Source organism: Akebia trifoliata, chromosome 8, assembly GCF_017979445.1.
Source record: "Akebia trifoliata isolate Shusen 1 chromosome 8, ASM1797944v1, whole genome shotgun sequence".
Taxonomy (NCBI): Eukaryota; Viridiplantae; Streptophyta; class Magnoliopsida; order Ranunculales; family Lardizabalaceae; genus Akebia; species Akebia trifoliata.
Window position 1 is genome coordinate 2,355,390 of NC_141382.1, and position 18,895 is coordinate 2,374,284.

General features: G+C 36.2%; 3 protein-coding genes, 1 non-coding gene and 1 pseudogene across 4 annotated transcripts; 2 read left to right on the top strand and 3 right to left on the bottom strand.

Moving 5' to 3' along the window:
• The first annotated feature begins 5 nt into the window (after nt 1-5).
• On the top strand, nt 6-965 carry LOC147395403 (chitinase 2 pseudogene; annotated as a pseudogene).
• A 2,753-nt stretch (nt 966-3,718) lies between these two features.
• LOC147395404 (uncharacterized) lies at nt 3,719-5,884 on the bottom strand. The gene is made up of 3 exons (XM_086451136.1): nt 4,789-5,884; nt 3,960-4,502; nt 3,719-3,874 (listed from the first exon to the last, which is right to left on the bottom strand). Exons 1-3 carry the CDS (start codon nt 5,743-5,745, stop codon nt 3,773-3,775), a joined length of 1,602 nt encoding a protein of 533 aa, XP_086307262.1. The 5' UTR covers nt 5,746-5,884; the 3' UTR covers nt 3,719-3,772.
• A 1,087-nt stretch (nt 5,885-6,971) lies between these two features.
• TRNAN-GUU (transfer RNA asparagine (anticodon GUU)) lies at nt 6,972-7,045 on the bottom strand. The gene has a single exon. It is a non-coding gene; the product is annotated as a tRNA-Asn (tRNA).
• Nucleotides 7,046-8,158: 1,113 nt separating this feature from the next.
• LOC147395406 (uncharacterized) lies at nt 8,159-13,302 on the top strand. Its single transcript, XM_086451137.1, has 4 exons — nt 8,159-8,527; nt 12,598-12,681; nt 12,825-12,950; nt 13,036-13,302. Exons 1-4 carry the CDS (start codon nt 8,211-8,213, stop codon nt 13,091-13,093), a joined length of 585 nt encoding a protein of 194 aa, XP_086307263.1. The 5' UTR covers nt 8,159-8,210; the 3' UTR covers nt 13,094-13,302.
• Nucleotides 13,303-16,034: 2,732 nt separating this feature from the next.
• Nucleotides 16,035-18,895, bottom strand: LOC147395407 (putative protein phosphatase 2C 38). Its single transcript, XM_086449880.1, has 4 exons — nt 17,883-18,895; nt 16,944-17,311; nt 16,570-16,806; nt 16,035-16,488 (listed from the first exon to the last, which is right to left on the bottom strand). The coding sequence occupies exons 1-4, from the start codon at nt 18,208-18,210 to the stop codon at nt 16,261-16,263; spliced, it is 1,161 nt and encodes a 386-aa protein (XP_086306006.1). The 5' UTR covers nt 18,211-18,895; the 3' UTR covers nt 16,035-16,260.

Sequence of the window (18,895 nt, forward strand, 5' to 3'; positions counted from 1 at the left end):
CAACAATGAATTCAACTAAGCTCCTTCTCTCTCTTCTCATCCTTGAATACATCTTCATTTCTCTTTCATTAACCCAAGCAGCCCCAACAAATTCAAAGCTCTTTAGAGAGTACATTGGAGCTGAGGGCAAGAATGTCAGTTTCACTGATGTACCCATCAACCGTGATGTCGAATTCCATTTCATTCTCTCCTTTGCTATTGATTACACCACCTCTTCATCCTCTCCTGTGCCCACCAACGGCCAATTTAATGTCTTTTGGGACACTGAAAACCTCACCCCTTCCCAAGTCTCCTCTATCAAGAGCTCTCATTCTAATGTCAAGGTCGCTCTTAGCCTCGGTGGTGACACTGTTGCCGGTGATTTCGTTTTCTTCAAACCTTCTTCAATTGATTCTTGGGTTCGAAATGCTGTCCTTTCACTAACACAAATCATTAAGAAAAATAACCTAGATGGCATCGATATTGATTATGAGCACTTCAGTACTGATCCTAATACATTTGCTGAGTGCATTGGACAACTTATATCGACTCTGAAACGAAATGGGGTCATCAAATTTGCATCAATAGCTCCATATGACGATGATCCAATTCAGACCCATTACTTGGCTTTGTGGAGGAAGTATGGGCATCTTATAGACTATGTTAATTTTCAGTTCTATGCCTATGATAAAGGAACAAGTGTGGCTGAGTTTCTGAGATTCTTTGAGCTTCAGAGCTCTAATTATAGAGGAGGTAAGGTGTTAGTGAGCTTTGGTACCGATGGAAGCGGCGGGTTGTCTCCGGAAAATGGATTTTTTAATGCTTGTAGAGGGCTTAAAAGTCAGGGAAAACTCAATGGGATCTTCATTTGGTCAGCAGATGATTCTAAGAAAAATGGTTTTCCTTTTGAGAAGCAATCACAAGCCTTGTTGGCTAGTTCAAGCTGTTCTATCCACCCTTTACTACCTTGTGAGGTTCTTGGATGAGCAACTATTCCTAATGAACATTCATAAGAAAACATGTTATTGGATTTTAATTTGTTTGATTGAAAATGCATTTTTTGTTTGTGTTTGTTGTTGTAAAAATGTTGTTTGGGTTTGTTTTCTTTTGTTTTTTGTGCTTATCTGCAGGAGAAATTTCAAAAATAATAATGGTGTCTTTGGTTTCTTAATGTGCACAGTAGCAAAAATGGGTCCTGGCCAACAATATTTTAGTATATTTTTTTGTTGTTATATTTGATGGACTTCTTTATTTTGTATGGGGGGTGGTTTAGACCTATCCCTCCCTCCATGTTATGGTGAATAATTGAGATACACCCTTATCTTCTCAAACTGATGAAATGCCCCCTTCACTTTAGTCTACTCTAATAGATTAATGGAAAATGACTTAAATGCCTTCAACAACCTTAAGTTGATATCTATTTCAACTTCAAAATTTCAAGAACAATCTATGATTTGTGGAGAAGTAAAAGACAATGGAATTTTGGATAGAAAAATCAAGTGTCCTATGCATGAGGTTGAATAGATTAAAAATAAGGAAAATGCTGAAGTAACATTGAAATTGACATTGATTCTTACGGAATCACAGATGCTTTTCATCGAGATACAAGTGACAAAACATTTATGGCTATGTGTGCACTTCCACATCAGTCATGTGAGAATAGATGTCAATTTTAATGTTACTCCTGCATGACTCTAAAAATAATTAACCATAGAGATGAGTCATACTAGAGTAACATCGAAATTGACATCATGTCACACATTGGTGTGCATAGAACCATATATGCTTCTCACTCGTATCTCGATGAAAATCATCTATGGTTTCGTATACACATCCACGTCAATAACGCATGAAACGATGTCAATTTCAATGTTACTTCAACATTTTTCTTATTTTTAATCTATTCAACCTCATCCTCATGTAGAGAACATTTGATTTTTCTACCCAAAATTCCATTGTCATATACTTCTCCACAAATCATATATTGTTCTTGAAATTTGAAGTTGATGCCAACTTAAGGTTGTTGAAGGAAGGCATTTAAGTCATTTCATCAGTTTGAGAAGATAAAGGGTGTATCTCAAATTTCATCAATTTGAAGAACTTGAATTTGACAGATTTTGTTTAGTACAATCCAGGATTTTCACTAGTGGTTGAAGATAAGGGCAGTCTGGTCATTTTCATTAGTCTATTAGTGAAGACTGAGGTCAAGATCATCAATTTGAAAACTAAGGGGGTATTCTAATATTCACAAAACATGGAGGGGGTAAATCTTTATTCATGATTCTCTCGAATTTACCTAATATAACAAATTTGGCAGCCGTCCTCTTGTTTAAATGTTTTGTGAGAATATAAACGGGCACAAACTCCTGTTAGGAAAACAACAACAAGAGGAAGCTTCATTATGTAAGGGGGAGTGGATAATACCGGGTCCCACTTAGGAGATCCTAAAGTTGATTGAATTGGATGATCTTGACCGTTGATTTATAATAAATACTGAATCGATCGGATGGATGTGATCTTACGATGTGGATGGTTTTGGGAAAACTGATTCCCTTGGTAGTTGGCAATTTTTTTTCTTTCCACGTTTCACTCTTTAATTTGGCTGTCAATGGATCTGATTACGGTTGATCCGACACCACATCGTTAAGCATGGAAGAAGATCAGGAACCGATCCAATGATTAATGGATTGGATCCTTATTGGGTCGGATTGTAATTGAATCTCACTATTTGGATACAAAATCTAATCAGATAATAATTGGATAAGATGTATATCATATCAAATTTAAATGAGAGATTTTTTGTTCAAAGAAAAATCAACCCAGGATTTCATAGAATTTTAGATGATCAATTGTCAATCACACTAAATCTAACAATGATAGTTTTGTAAATTGGGGATATCTTCATTATACGTGGATTCGTGTGATTAGTCGATCCAAGATTCTGTGAGATTCCGGATTGAATTTTCTATGAACGAAAAATTCTTCGATTCAAATAGATAAACAAAATATGGACTTACTTAATGTAAGTAAATATAATTTCACAATATATCAACCTCCCACTCTATCGGGAGTGATATCTAATATTATTGAAAACGTGTTCATTTTTACTATCTGAATCCAAATTCTTTTAGGTCTTCCTTTGACTCTTCTAGGACTTTCAACTTGTATTTTCTTCAAATTAAGTTGTAATCGATCCTTTGTTGAACATGTAAAAATCATCTTAATCATTAATTAGTTAATCCCTACTGGATCTACTATTAAATTTTGATCAGTCTGCATCATATACAACTCAATTCTTGCCACATGGATCTATCAATTAAGGCACTAAAAAGGAGAAAACCTTCTAACCAAAAAATCTATGTAACAAGATTTGAGGTGTGTGAGTGGGGTTTTAAGCATCCTCTTTATACTTATATGATCCGATTTCTTAAATTTTCATAATTGCATATATTTCTAATTTTATGTTCCATAGCCCTTCCATCTATCCATCAATCAATCTGATTCTTTTCATTTTTATCGTGCTTGATTTATTAATATGATGCTTCTTGACCATCCAACATGATTTCTCTTTATCTTTGATTTGTATTTTATTTTATTTTTATCGTTGCTTCACACACTTACTTTTTCTACATATTTAATTAAATTCCTTCAAATTTAACAAACACAAATCTTTGTTTCAATTTCAAACTAAAATTTTTCATTAGTTTTATTCTTTCTTTTAAAGTGGGGAGAACAAAACTACAGAGAAATAAAAAATAAATTAAACTAACTCATTTATCACCATTTTTACAACTCACAAGTCACTGATCTCATCATTTCGACAATTTCCCACAGATAAGTACATGGTTGAACTCTTTTTCGATGGAAGCACTCTACAACAATCCCTCCTTGGTGACTGCAAAAGAGAATTAAAATTCGATTAACAATAGTAACGATAATAGTAATGTAATCCAAGCATTAATAAGTACTTGAAAGCTTACCTTTTGCCATCGAAAAGCGTCGGGCCTCTTCATGACAACAATAGAGTCAATTGTAGATGGAGACGCCATTTTCCATCGACAATAAGGGTGTCGTTCTCTATGACGAGTGTAGATGCCGATTGTTTGTTTCTTTGCTCGATTGTATCTAGCAGAGTTCATGTAGAATATGAATGGCTTTTGGCATGGATGCTTAGTTACGGGCCTAGTGTTGAATGCGTACGCGGTGTAATCAGCTCTTTTGTACCAGTTAAGGAAAGTTCTTGTCGGCATTTCGAGCTCTCTAGGTGATATAACGCCCCTTAAGATTTGAATCACATAGCCCCATGAGATGGAGATCGACCAACCTCGGTTTTTATTGTAACAGATGGATTGTTGCATTATACTCGCTGAATCGAGTTTGATGGATTGGAAAAGGTGTTGGAGAGATCTAGCTCTGCTCATTTTAGGGAATATTGGGTCCACCACGTCGAGATGGTGCAATGACACAAGTGGAGTGACGGGGTGTGCAGCTAGTAGACCCAATAGGTTCCCATACACGTCGTACTGCAAAAATCAATAAGTTAAAGTACAAGTGGTGAGCCAATATTCGAGTTCATCGATGGATTACCCATTGTTTTTTTGAGAATTTAATACAGGTTTAGAGTAAATCATTTCAATCTGTCATGTAGGGGGGCGACGGTGGATCATATATCTTCTAATTGTGACTCCATCAAACCAAAATTTAACATGATTACAACAATCTAACGAGTATCAATGTGAATTCTAACGTGATATCTCGCATCTTCCAAATAATTTAAAGACTTTTGATGAAATGCACTCTTAGTATTACCTGATGAAACCCGCTTTCACGGGTAAGGGGCACACCGAGCTCGGCCATGCAAGCCTGGATCCTGTCATCACTGCCATACAACCCGGGATACCTATTCAAGCATCGGTCTTGCATCTTCTCTAACGCCTTCGCCAACGGATAGCTTATAGCAAACCCACCACCACCGTATGCCATGGCATAAGAGAAGAATATATTCTGAACATGGCTCTCCGATGAGCTCCCTACATAATAAAATTGCCGATGATCATACTTGGCAAGAACCCTCACAACATTATCAATCACAAACACCGTATCGTCGTCACCCATAACAAACCATCTCACGTCCTTCATTCCTAACCTTGCTGTCTCGGATACAACTCTTGAGATCCTCAACGCAGATCTCCTCCCTTGACGATTCGTATATGGGAAGTTTGATGTGTTGCTTGAGATTCGTATATCGGGTAATCCTTCGTTTCTTTTTGTCTTCACTGGTTTGTCTAACCATACCATCCCTCTTGTCACTCTAGGCCTCCACCATTGTTTGATATATTGCTTTCTTTGTTCCCATAGGTTCGATGATCCAGCGATACAGAAGACAATGTGCTTAATCTCCGTGTCAAAGCGACGAGTTGTTATTTGTGATAATTCGATTGGTTGAGTTTCTTCTTCTTCTTGTTGTTGGTTGATGGGTAGTGATGTCGAGGAAGAATTGGTGTAAGGGAGAAGATCGGAGAGATGTTCGTCGGTTGACATACAATCTTGTTGTAGGTCATTGGTGAGGATGAGATTCGAGGAGTAGAGAATGTAGATCATGGACATGATGATGAAGAACCATGTGATGAGATTTCGAAGACCGATGGTTAACAACGATGGCGACAAACGTTGTGGGGTTCCATTTGTTTGATCTCGAGGTGTTAATTTCTTTTCCAAGTCTTGTGATTTGCTATTGTTAATGTTATTGCTTGTGTTGCCTCCCATGGTTTTAGATCAAATTGCATTAAAAATTGTAAGAAGAGAGAAGAAGGAAGAAGGAGAGCAATGGAGAATGGATTGAGAAATTTCGGATCTAAAGAGAGAGACAAAGATGGGTGTTTTGATTTTTCAACTCTGATTTGAGTTTGTTTTGGAATGATCTATGTTGAAGGCGTCTATCTCTCATTTTGCATTAAAAAACCTATGGCCTACATTCATACTTTTATTGGGCCCACAATTTATGGGTCTGATTTTTTGGAATCAAGATAATCTAGATAAGATATAGAATGATGTAGCATCAAATTATGGTGGGTGGTGTCCTAATATATGGTTCTAAATACGATGAGAATGAATTGGATCTAACCCAAAATTCGATCCGATAACTATAATATATCTAGATCAAGGATTTGAGTTCTGATAAGGATCAGATAAGACATGAACCATATTCGACAACTTATTGGATAAACCACCTCTTGATCAGATATGTAATCATATTATGTTTGAAATATATAAATGAAGCGGATTTATTATTTATTTTTTGTTTTGAGATATAATGTATATTATATTTTATGTGTACCCTTAACATACTGAATTGGATTGGATTAGGATACAAATTACCCTAAGGGCCTTGATAAGCTCCTCAGCAAGGGCAGGTCAAGTGGTCAAAACCCTATGAAGCAATGAACTCCTTTGGGCCACCCTTTAGAGTTTGATTGACCCTTGACTCAATCAGTTGCACGTAGGAGTCTTCGAGGGGGCAGTGGATTTGATTAGTCTCACTCGGGGACACCCACGAACCACCCCCTCCAAACAAAAAAATAAAAATAAAAATAAATAAATTAATACAAAAGATCAAATTTGGAGCAATGCATATTAAATTGGATTGAATCTGGAATTAAAATGAAGAATAGTGATTTTTTGACTCCCCTTAAAACATACTACCCTAACGTGGGAGTGGCAATGCATAGATCCAAAGATTTTTTTCTTGGGATACACACTACACATTATTACAAGGATGTGCACTTGTCTATCCCGAGGAAAATCTATGGTTCTATGCACTGTTACACCAAGGGAGTATGTGAGAGGCGAGTCAAATTATCATGTCTCTAAAATGAAATATCTAAATATAGGACCTAGTCTAATAAATTCCTGTTTGACCAATAATATTTTTTAGAGAGAAAATAAATAAAGGTAGGTTGAGAAATTGAGATGACGAGCAAAAATAACTGAATCGCTAGAAGAAGGGCTTGAACCTTCGACCTTGTGGTTAACAGCCACACGCTCTAACCAACTGAGCTACTCCAGCAATGCGTATTTGGAAGATAAATTTTAATTATATAAATAAAAAATTGGGTACCAATTTGATTAATTGTAGACAAGATCAGTGATTAGTACAGGTCATTTGATGATACATCCTTATATTCAGTGAAGAATGGTGGAATCAATCCACTATTTTGGATCAAAAATCTAAGCCCAAAAAGTCAACAACAAGGAGGGTCAATAGTGACATTGCCCATCAAAGGACTTTCAAGTTATAAGAAATTGATCAAAAAAAATCCATTGCCCTAATATTTTATTAATGCATAGAAACATATTGATTCATTCGACTAGAGAGTTATATGAATCTTAATAGGGTTTATATAGAAAATCTATTATCTGAAAATTGATTAAAAATAAACTTTGACTTATATAATTGAATTTAATATAAATCCAATTGATTTTTATCAAAACTTATATTGTACACCTTATTACAATAAAATCACACCTAATAATTTGACAACTTAGGGTTTATGAACTACTTGTCCCTCTTAAAAACACAACTGACATAACATGCTATCACTCATGTATGCATTAAACATATTGAAATTGATTATCATTTTATTTGTGATTTGATTTATATGAATCGATTTTACATTCATTTATACGTGTTTAATTTTAATAATTTCTATTGACGCTCCAACTTTTACATATCGCACCTTAATTAAAAATAAAGAAAATAAGTGAATTGTTGAGAATAAGTAAAAGTTGGGGTATCGATAAAAATTCTCTTGTATTTTTTTATAGCTAGATTTTTAATTTTTTTTAACTTTTACGATTTTATATGAACCAAATCATAGTTCTAAACAAAAATTGTTTGAATGAGTGTTATAATGTTTTGATTGTTACTTGAACCAGACGTTTGTAATGTTCAAAGAGTGTGTTGTAATCTTTAATTGGTGTGTGATAAATAAATTAAAGAGTAAAAGTTGGGGTGCCAATAGTAGCTCTCTTAAATTTACTCCATGTAACTTCAAACTTACTGTCAAACAGCCCTAGTCGTTGACAGTTTAACTTGAGATATTTTGATGTGTTAAAAAGCAATAATTTCGACATTTGTTCCACGTGTCCAATACTCAACCTATCTGTGAAAAAATTGTCCATCGAAGCAAGAAAACTGTACAAAACAACAAATCCTAGCTCGCAGTCTCGACATGGCGATGGAGACTCAGAAATCCAAAGAGACAGATCTCCAACACGAAGAACTCACTTCGGAAACCCTAGAAACAGTCCAACACAAACCCTCGATCACATCTCTGCAACCGTCCTCAGCTGAAGATCCAGTAACAGAAGTACCTCTAATGGAAGACGAGGGGTCGAAAGAAATCGAATCTCCACGCTCCGAATCTCCATTGGGTTCATCAATGGATGTTCCGGTTACGGATCTCCAGAAGAGGATGCGTCGCGCTGAGCGTTTCGGGATGTCTGTGCAGCTTTCTGAAGAAGAAAAACGAAATTCTCGTGCCGAAAGGTGCAAATTTTTTTATTTTTTATTTTTCAATTTCTTTGTGTTTGCATCAATGAGGTTTCTGTAAATGGTAGGTTAGTGATTTCTAGGGTTTATATTAGGGTACTTTTAGTTTTCAACTTATGTTCCCAAATGTGTATTAGTTTTTCATTTATTTTGAGATTCTACTGATTGGGTTTTAGTTGATGGACATTTAATGCATTCTAGGGCTTATATTATGGTGGTGTTTTTGTTAGTTATTTGTTCTTCCTGTGGTGTACAAAATACAAATGAAGTAGAATGTTTGAAAAAATTTAGGGCCTTTAGAGTAGATTGGAACAACTTTGATGGGCAAAGGAAAAAATAATAGTTAAATTGGATAGAAAAGTCTGCCCTTCATCTGGAACGGGGAAGCAGTGAATTTTAGGTTATTCCAGCATGCCAATTATTCTTTAAATGGAGCTGTTACACTGAATCCATTGCTGACAATGTGGACCGATTCGATCTTGTATTAGTAGGCTTTGAAGCAAAATTATAGAGCAGAACTTATGATATTTATTTTTGGTGTGGATCTCGTTTGAAGTCAAATGCTTTCACAAAAGATATAGTTCTAGATAGAGTTAGGATGTGTGGAGTGTTTTTTCCACGACCCTTTACCTATAAAAAAAATACTGCTAGATAAGTTCATTGGAAAATTTGTTTCCTATTGCCGACCTGGTGTTTTGGTATAAGGCTTTAATGATGATTGAGAACTTGCTAGGAGTGTGGTCATAGCCCTTCATCATACTTAAAATTTCAATTGAAAAAGGACAATTGGTTTTTTAGTGTAAATGTCAATGGAGGAATAAGGTGGATACAATAAGGGGATCCTTCTTTTTTAGTCTGCATGTTTAGGATTGTTAAGCATACTGCTTTATCTGCCAGGAAGTGGTGTGCATGATTGAAAGGCAGTTAGGGAGTTGGGAATCATGAGTTCTCCATTTCAATCCACTTATGATGCGATTATCTTTAGCAACGCCTTAGTTGCCCATGCAAAGGGCTTTAAGTGTATCTTAAGATGCTATCAGGTGGTACTTATCAAAAAAACAGATGCTATCAGGTGGTGATGGGGATTTGGATGAACACTTGGAGAAGTAATGACATTGAAGTTGTAGAGAATATCGTACTTTTGAAGCATTGCTCAATGCCAGAATTGGTTGCTATAAACCTAATTTTCCAGCTAGAATTACATATATTTCTTATTTGAGGATCTTTGTTTTCCCACAAGCAATTCTCTTCAGGGACTTGCTATGTTGAACCTCCTATGTGATGGCACCACCAACTTGTAGTTTGGAAAAAAATAATGAGATATCTTTTTTTTTTTTTTTTTTTTTTTGGGGGGGGGGGGGGGGGGGGGGGGGGATCTCAAAAATCCCATTTTCTTGAAAGGAAACGTGTTTGCGATCTTAAAAAAACAAAGAGTTTACGATGTAACAGTCCAGTAGAAGCAAGTAGGGGCCTTATTTTAGAAGTGGCATGTAGAAGTGAAAACACGGGTTGCTATCGATGCCTCCAGGGGGATGGTGGTGGGTTGCGACATCTCAGAAAGGAAGATCGGTCCCAGATATATCTCGAGCTGACTCATGACTTATCTGGGTACTCTCTTGACTAAGGATGGAGCTATCTATTTATTAGGGATTGGTTAGTCTTCTGATTAGGGATTGCATTGTCTCGACCTTCGATTGTGCAAATCCTCTCTTTACCCCTGGGTGTCCATGCATACAACTCGAGGTGTCATGTGTATTGCCCATATTAAGTATTTTTGTATGTTTACACAATTTAAAGTTGGCAGCTAGATTCCTATGGAAGAGTCTGAGGTATGCTAAGATAGATGTTGGTGAAAGTCAAAGCCGAGACTCAGGTGATTACTAATGAGATCCACGTTACAGAAATCAGATGATCATCAATGAGTTATGAGATTCAGTTGTAGAAGTTTGGATGATCATCCAAAAATCTTGATGCCTGGAAAAATTCGACTTGAGAGCTATTAATGATGAAATGTAGGGTGATTGTCTCGAGTTATTGTTGAGGTAGAGGCCAAGTAATCACTAGCTTAGATATTATTTCCAATGAATTTCCAGAGGCAGTAGTTGGAGTCTTTATTGAGCATTCTAGAGATGAGGTCATATCTTGAGCAACACAGCTAGACCATGTTGTTTGACAAAGAGAATCAATGTTCTCGATGGGCCACGATTATATTGTTCAACACTGAGAGGCAGCAATTGTGTTTGAAAAAAATATACTTAATCCTAAAAAGACATGTGGTACCTCGAAGTGTATGTATTGGACATCAAAGAGTTGTGAGAGGATTTGTAGAAACCAAGGTCGAGACACCATAGTCCCTATTTGGGAGACTGCCTGGTCTTGAGTCAAAAGACAATTTAATTCCTAGTCAGAAGATTGCATGGAATGAAAGTCGGTTTGGGGATTATATCCAAGATGTGTTTATCTTGTTGTGAGGTATCTGGTTCGCTAAAGATGTACACTCACACAAGCTAGATCAATTTCTTGAAAAATGCTTGTCCTTAGGCGTGACAATTGAAATCGACAACCAACCTACCAAAAGCATGGTCCCTGACTTGAATCCTTGAATTGTCAAGAGTTATTAAATTGGCCAAAAGTATGGTTCTATAAATGACATAGAGTTGACATCACACATACTATAGCAAATCTTTTGTAAAAAGGGGAGAAGGTTTAAGGATGGGGAGGACTCCATGGGAAATATGAGAGTAGTACGTTTTGGAGAGGATTGTTTTGGGGGTTTTTGGAAGGCTTGGGAGGATTTTTTTTTGGGCATAGGGGTCAAAATTTGCATTATTCAAACAGAAATACTTTCAATTGAATGGTGGCCCCAAGGAGCTTTGAGATGTAGTCATATGGATATCAACGACAAACTTCATCAACAAATATTTTCTTCGATTCATGTGTGCATGAATAATATGCTATGAAGAATCGTAATTGTTTGGGGTGAGTGCCTAGACATCGATGACAGCCCAAAATTTTGTCCCTAGGGCATGCATTAATAACTTTTGGGGTAGTAGAAGTGCACACTTGTGAGGTCAATAACACGAGGAACAATAGGGGTTTTGATGAGATAGAGAGGGGAGGGTTACAAGTTTAATTTCGTCCTTTCTCAAGTCCCTAAGATAGAATTGTTTCTTCTCTTTTGTCCCTTCTTTGACAGATAGTCATTAGAGATTTGAGCCAGTTGATTTTTATTCTTTTAGATTTGGCCGGGCAGTGCCTGAGCCAAATCAAATTGACTCATTACTGCTTTCTTCACGAAGCAGAGCATAGCAGAGATGCGGATGCTGAGTGGAAAGACCAAAAAAGTTGAAACTCTAAATGAATACATTCATGAAGATCGAGTAGCTCTGATAGGCGACCAATTAAGAGAAAATCAATTGAGATGGTTTGGTCATGTGCAACAAAGGCCAAATACTGCCTGAGAATGAACATGTAAGTTGAGCAAAGACTTCATGGGCGTCTCCTTCGACGATTTTGTGTTTAGATGGGATTCTATGTGTAATACGTAGTGCCGTTGCTGGTTTTCTTTTTTTGCTTTTCTTTGTTTTTTCGTCCTTTGTCTCTTCGCTTGGGAGCTACCTCAGCCTCCTCCTTTGTTTTTCTCTTTTGTAACACCCTTCTATTAATAAAATCTTACACTTATAAAAAAAAAAAAAAAATGAACATGTAAGTTGAAGTTTCTGAAATGGCTAAAGGAAGTCCAAAAGGAACATGGATAGAGGTAATGAAAGAGTATATGTTCACACTTGCAATAACAGAAGACATATCTCTCGACATGATTTAATGGAGGAACACAATTCATTCAGCCAACCCCAAAATTTGTGACAAGGCTTTGATGGTGATGGCGATTACTTCATTTCTTCAAATAATTGTCCATCTTAAGGGAGACCCTTCTGATGATTTTCAATATTATTATTCGCTTTGTAATAATAATCTGGCCTGACATTCAACTTAATTTAATTTTTTTAGTATTAGTCACCCTTTCTTTTCTTTTCTATTTACTTATTGAACTTGCAACTCATTGGCAGGTTTGGCACTGCTGGGTCTGCCTTGCATGGATCAGATGAGTCAAAAAAATCAGAGGAGCTGAAGAGGAAGGCCAGAGCAGAGAGGTTTTGCATTTTTGTGTCATCTTCCTTCATTGTTAGTATCGAGATATTGATTTGACCACTGATAGCTCTGCATGTTTGTCTGCATAGTGTTGATGAATCCTACTAGATAGGCTTTGAGGTGAATTTTTTATGTTGTTTCTCAGGTTTGGTCTTTCAGCAGAGTCCCTAGCTGATGATGAGGGGAAGAAGAAAGCTCGATCGGCCAGATTTGCACCAGTTTCCAAGACAGATCCTGTTGAAGAGGATAAAAAGAAGGCTAGGGCAATCAGGTCGGCATCGCTTCAACCTTAAATTTTTTTTATTTATTAAGGCTGCATAAGATCTAAGGCCTTTGATCCTTAATTCACTTTCCAGGTTTTCACAAGGTGGTTCCAATGCTCCATCAGAAGTGAATGGCAAGGCCAATTCATAGCAGGTAGGGTGGCCTGTGTTGATAAGATTGTAAAACTCAATGTTCGAAAGGGTAAAAACGATCTCAATTAAAATCGGAAAACTGCTATGTGGGTAAGGCCAGAGGAGGGGGGCTTGAATGTTGATTGCTTTCTTAATTATAAGATTGGTTTCAATGTAATAGTTTTTTTTTGGTAAGTAATGTCATAGTCATCACTGTTAGTTACTTAATCCAAATTTTTTTAGTTTAAAAATGCTATTTTAGGGAGTTTTCTGCGTTTAATTCTCTTTCAATTTCCTATCTAGTGGAGCATAATTTCTGACATATTGAGTCCTGATCATGGTTCAACGTTTTGTGCTGCTTTGGAATGTTTCGCCAGAACATTCTGATTTCGACTTCTATTGAAGCGAAACATTGATTCCAAACATAGAATGTTTCAGGAATATTTCTTGTTGTCTCAAAATGTTTCAGTCAAGATCATTTTGGTTTATTTGTGGTTTGGACACAAAAAAAACAAATATGGGTAGGATTATTGGTTGAAGATGATTTGCTTGTTGGTATACATCAAATTTTAGAATGATTCAAGTTGTGATGAAGTTAATTTTATTTAATCCATCCGGGAGTTCATTGCCTAACCTGTTTATTGAACTTTTAAGGTTCCGATACATATCTATCAAAATGTTTTGGTGCCGAGAAACATTTTGCAGAGAACCTATATATTTTCCCACTCATAGAAGTCCTTCGGTTTTGTTCTCGAATGAATAAACAGATGAAATCAAGCATATAGAAGAGGAAGAATTGAAAGAAGGGTTCCGAACCTTTTTTTTTGTTGAAGAACTAGAGCCTTGTAGATTGATATGGATTTCATGGATAGGAACTTAAAACAAGATGTTGAAGTAGTTTTGATTATTCAATTTTTATTATATAAAGTCGTCTCTTCGCCCCCTCTGATTTAGCGGTCTCTTGTTCTCGATTAGCTCTATCCTCCTTTTCTCGTCCCTCTTACCAATCAAAATCTCAAAAGAGTGTTTTTCATATATATACCAAAAAATTTAGAAGTTGAACAGCGATGGTTACATCTCTATGACATAACAGCTGACCTTCGATTTCTTCTTTGATCACTCTTATAACCTATTTGTTTAGAGTTTTTCTCATTTGAGTAGAAACCTTTATCGAAAAACCTCGAAAAGAATAAACGGAAAGGGTAGTGAACATCGATAATGAAGTTCAATATACTGATCAGTACCCTTTCCATTTGTTCTCTTCGAAATTTTTCAATATAAGTTTCTACTCAGATGAGAAAAACTCTTAAAAAAGTGGGAGTAGTTGGCCAATCCTAGATACTGAATCCAACGGTATACGATAAAATTCCTAGGGATCTAAACCCATAAAGATAATAAACCCTTCTCCCATGATGGGATGCATCGCATCCTGTTCTATTCTAAAGAAAAGAGTTCTGATAATATGACGCCCCCTCTCTGACTCATGCCCCCATCAAAAACTGTTGATCATTTGCCTAAGGATACACAAGATAATTTTTTTTATTATTATGCGTATCCCAAGGCAAATGATTTACGGTTCTGTGATGGGGGCCTTTGCGTCGGGCCGGTCAGAGTGGGGTCTTAGAAAATCATTACACTATTATAAATAATATAAAAAAAAAAAAAAAAAAAAAAAAAAAAAACTGTGGTCTCCCTAAATCCATACTTTATTATATATATATATATATATATATATATATATAAATAAAGGGTTAAAGAGAAAAACAGTGGCCAAGTGGCTCACCAAATTTAGGGTTTCCTTTTCCATGGTCAAAGTAAGATTTAACACTCAAAAGCATGAAGAATATCCAAATCCAACATCAAATGTGATAAGGACCAGACATGGTCACCAACTCATAAATTTGGACTTCTTGCACGGTGCCGCCCACTGGTTTTAATTAATGGAGCATGTGTGCCACCAGCCATTTTTAATTAATAGAGAGTTTAAAAGCAGTCATCAATGTGTTCTATCTATCTTTACCAACTACATTGTTGGTCTTATTTTGATGTCTATTAATTTGCATCAACTTGGTGACCATATGATTTTCATATTTTTGAGACTAATTCGCTATAATAATACGCGAATCTCATTAGATCCTTAACATTTTTGTAAAATTTCTTGAATTTAGCTAGTCTGCAGGGTTTGAGTTTCACTAGTGGTCGAATATATCATAGGAATATGTGAATATCCCTCGAGATATGTATTTTTATCATGATCGTCGCATTTTGTATTTTAATGGTTGGGATTTCGTGTTTTTTCACGAGTAAGGATAATTTTTCTTCTAATTCAATCTGGGGTTGTTTCAATTACTCTTAAATCAGTTGGCTCATTTACACATCCCTTGAGATATTCCAATTTCGACTAAAACTAGAACGAAAAATTTACCCAAATGTTTCAAATATCTCGGAATGTTTCAATCGGATTGACTCAATTTTTCTCTGGACTGAAACAATGCCTCAAGTCGAGATTTTAAAACTTTCTGGTAACTAAGGTCATGAGTGTGCTCTGAGGGACCATAAACCCATTATAGGATAAAGAGATGCTTCAAACATCTAAAGAATCAACAATCAAACTCCATGAAACAATTTAGAGCTGAACCATTTATCAAATATCTAGAAATCCAAATAAGAGAAGGGTTGTCATTAGTTCAAAAACATAAAGTTTTCAAGTAATTACATCCATGGTTTAAAGGTTCATACCATTTCAAAATGTTTCGATCAAGATCAGACATAGAATGTTTTGGATTGTTTCGATAGAAACAGTCTCAATAACTGAATAAAGATTTTTGATTTTGTAGATATTTTTTGGATGGTTTCAGTTGTAATACGAGGCAAAATACTACAATTTTGTAACTTAAAACCATACCCTTTTGGGTTTGATCTTTTTCGTCGATTATGGAACTAAATTGCTAAGCTGAGAGTCAAACAAAGATGGCTTAAATGAGAACTTCCTAAATTTCATTTGCCAATTACCAAGAAATTTTTACAGAGAACTTTTGTTCCAAAAGCATCTCCAAGGCTTAATCACCAGCTCTACTATCTTTAGTTCAGACTTTCGAGAGCCCGATGAAGGAAAATACAGTGGGAAGCCAAAGTTAATAAAAAACAATTAAATTTTTTTTGTGGATACAATTGGGGAAATGTGAATCAAAAGAAGGCGTGTGTGGGCCCAGCTCCTCCTCTAATTGAAATTGTGTGACCAGGGAGGGGGCTCTTTTTGATCGGACGGGGATCCAAAAACAAAACTATAACCGTGATATCATCATGAAAATGTCTCCTCACTCCTCGATCGATCTTTTTCAAGTCGGAGTACCTCATTTCTCTTTTTTTCGCCGCTTCTCGTAGTGCCGCCTTAACAAGTCTCTTTGCTATCCCCTGCACAAGTATGAAACATTACTAATCGTATCCAACATTACTAAATGAAATGAAACTCAAGAAGAGAGGTTGGGCTCTTACGTTACGTGGGTTATGGTGGACAATGTCGACCGCCTCCTGATTGCCTAGGTGTTCCCATAGACCATCTGATGCAAATATAAGAAAATGGTCTTGAGGGTTGAGTTTCTGAACTAATATTGATGGCTCGGAACTAAGGATTGGCTTGGGAAATGGTTCGGGCAGTCTAAATTTCGCTAGTAAAGGCTCCCTATTGAATTCCGTCTTCTTCAAATAGGCATCACCAATGGATCTTGAAACCTGAAAAAACAAGAGATTTAGGATACAAGAATATTGTTTTTCTATGGGTTGTTCATCAGTCTACAAAATTATTAAGCACCGATAACAAAGAACATGAGTGATCTTAGACCAATATGTACAAGTGTAAAGAAAATAACCTGAATAATACCCTTCACACGCCAAACTTTGTGTTTTAAAACCACAATTTGTGAATCATTGGGATGCAATGACCGCAACTCATCTCTCACAGATTCAATACTTGCATTGTGCTCTGTTGACAATTGAACAGCCGTGACACTTCTAACAGACTTCTCTGATCTCCCTAACACTACCCGAGAATCTCCGACATTTGCAATATATAGCGTTCCATCACATATGATCCCCACCAAACAACAAGATCCCACCGATGCAATCTGTGGCTTATTGAGCCATTGCTTCTTTACTAGAGAGAGGAACTCCTCTTCTGTCGCGGAGAATGCTTTGCGGATAACATTAGCTGACATCTCCTGATGCTCCGACGTAAATTCTGCACCACAATAGCTATTAGTTTTCTATACCATAATTAGACAATCAAGCTAAATCCTGAAAAAAGGAGAACAAAGATTTGACTCGAAAGTATAAAAAAAAAAGAATTAGAGAAGCATTCATGTTTGAAATTTGGAATCTATTGTTGCTTTTGACAACTGAGATAAAGTAATGGCTACAAAGAGTTCAAGGATATTTATTTTGTGGATTTTATTTGAGGAGAAAGAATGAAAAATAGTTCTCCTGTTGGATCCAAGATTTGCATCTCTTAGTTAGAGAAGTGGGTTCCCTCCATGAGATGCATATAATTGATCAGGACCTTAAATTTATCAATCGACTTTGCAAAATAGTGTTTGTTGGCTCTAGATGAACAAAGATTATGCTTTAGTTGTTCTAAAATATGAATTCTTCTAAGTCTGACCATGGAGCCCAACTCAAGGTTTCTCACAAATTTAAACTAGAATGTATAGAAGCAATGATGAACAAAATTCATTGAAGAATGAAAATAAATAAGTTCAATGTAAAAGCGTTACGAAACCAAAATAATTATTGCAATTGGAGGAAGAACATACTCTTGAGATTGTTAAACAGGTGGTCATTAATGAACCGTGAAGTCTCCGGTCCTCCATGCCCATCGTAGATCCCGACGAACGTCCCTTGAGGACCCGAACCAAGTGAGCTCAATGGGCCTGATTCAAGTTGACTCTGATCCTCCAACAAGCTATTGGCTTGTATCAGAGCCATCGAAAATTCTCCATTAACATGCTGACCCAAATCCTTATACCACCACAACCCATCAATCCTACCACTTTCTTCTTTATTTCTACGAAAACCACCGTCGCCATTGACGTTAGGCTTCCAACAAGGTTTAACGATTTTCATGACTCCAGACGAAATCATACCTATCAATCTCTATCACCAAAACCACCCCAAAATGTTCATTAAGTCGGATCCAAAACAAAATCAAGACCAACACAAAGACCCAAATCCACTTTCAGTTCCAATTTTGGTTTACATTTAAATCTAAACACAACCCAATTTCCTGTAACTTTATACCAAAACACAGACACCATTAATTTGAAGAAATCTCCAAGAAAAACAAAATGGGTATGGGCAGAAACAACGGCAGACAACAATCTCAGACAATAAAGCAACAATCTTTAATAGAGTTCAGAGAATTTAGAAGGGATTCCCATCTCAAGTACCTTGAATCTGAATCTGTATGTCAGATGTTTGAAAGCTACCCATATTTCTTTGATTCTTCTTTCAACGACAGATATAAACAGTAAAATCCCATTTGAGATTTATCATCTCGACAGCTTCTGATCATCATAGAACAGATCAGATAAATTTTGGAGTTTTTTGACAAAAAAAATCAATTTTTTTCTGACTGATTCTCATCAGAGAGATCCCTCTTACAGAGAAATGGGTCTTCTTCGTCTTCTTCTATTTTCTATTCTCTTCTCTTTCTTGGTGTGTAATAAAGAGAGATTAGATTAGAAATCTCTCATTTTCTTCTCTTCTGTTTCATGAGAGCTTATTAGCTTTTTATTTATTTATTTATTATATTTTTCTTTCCTAATCT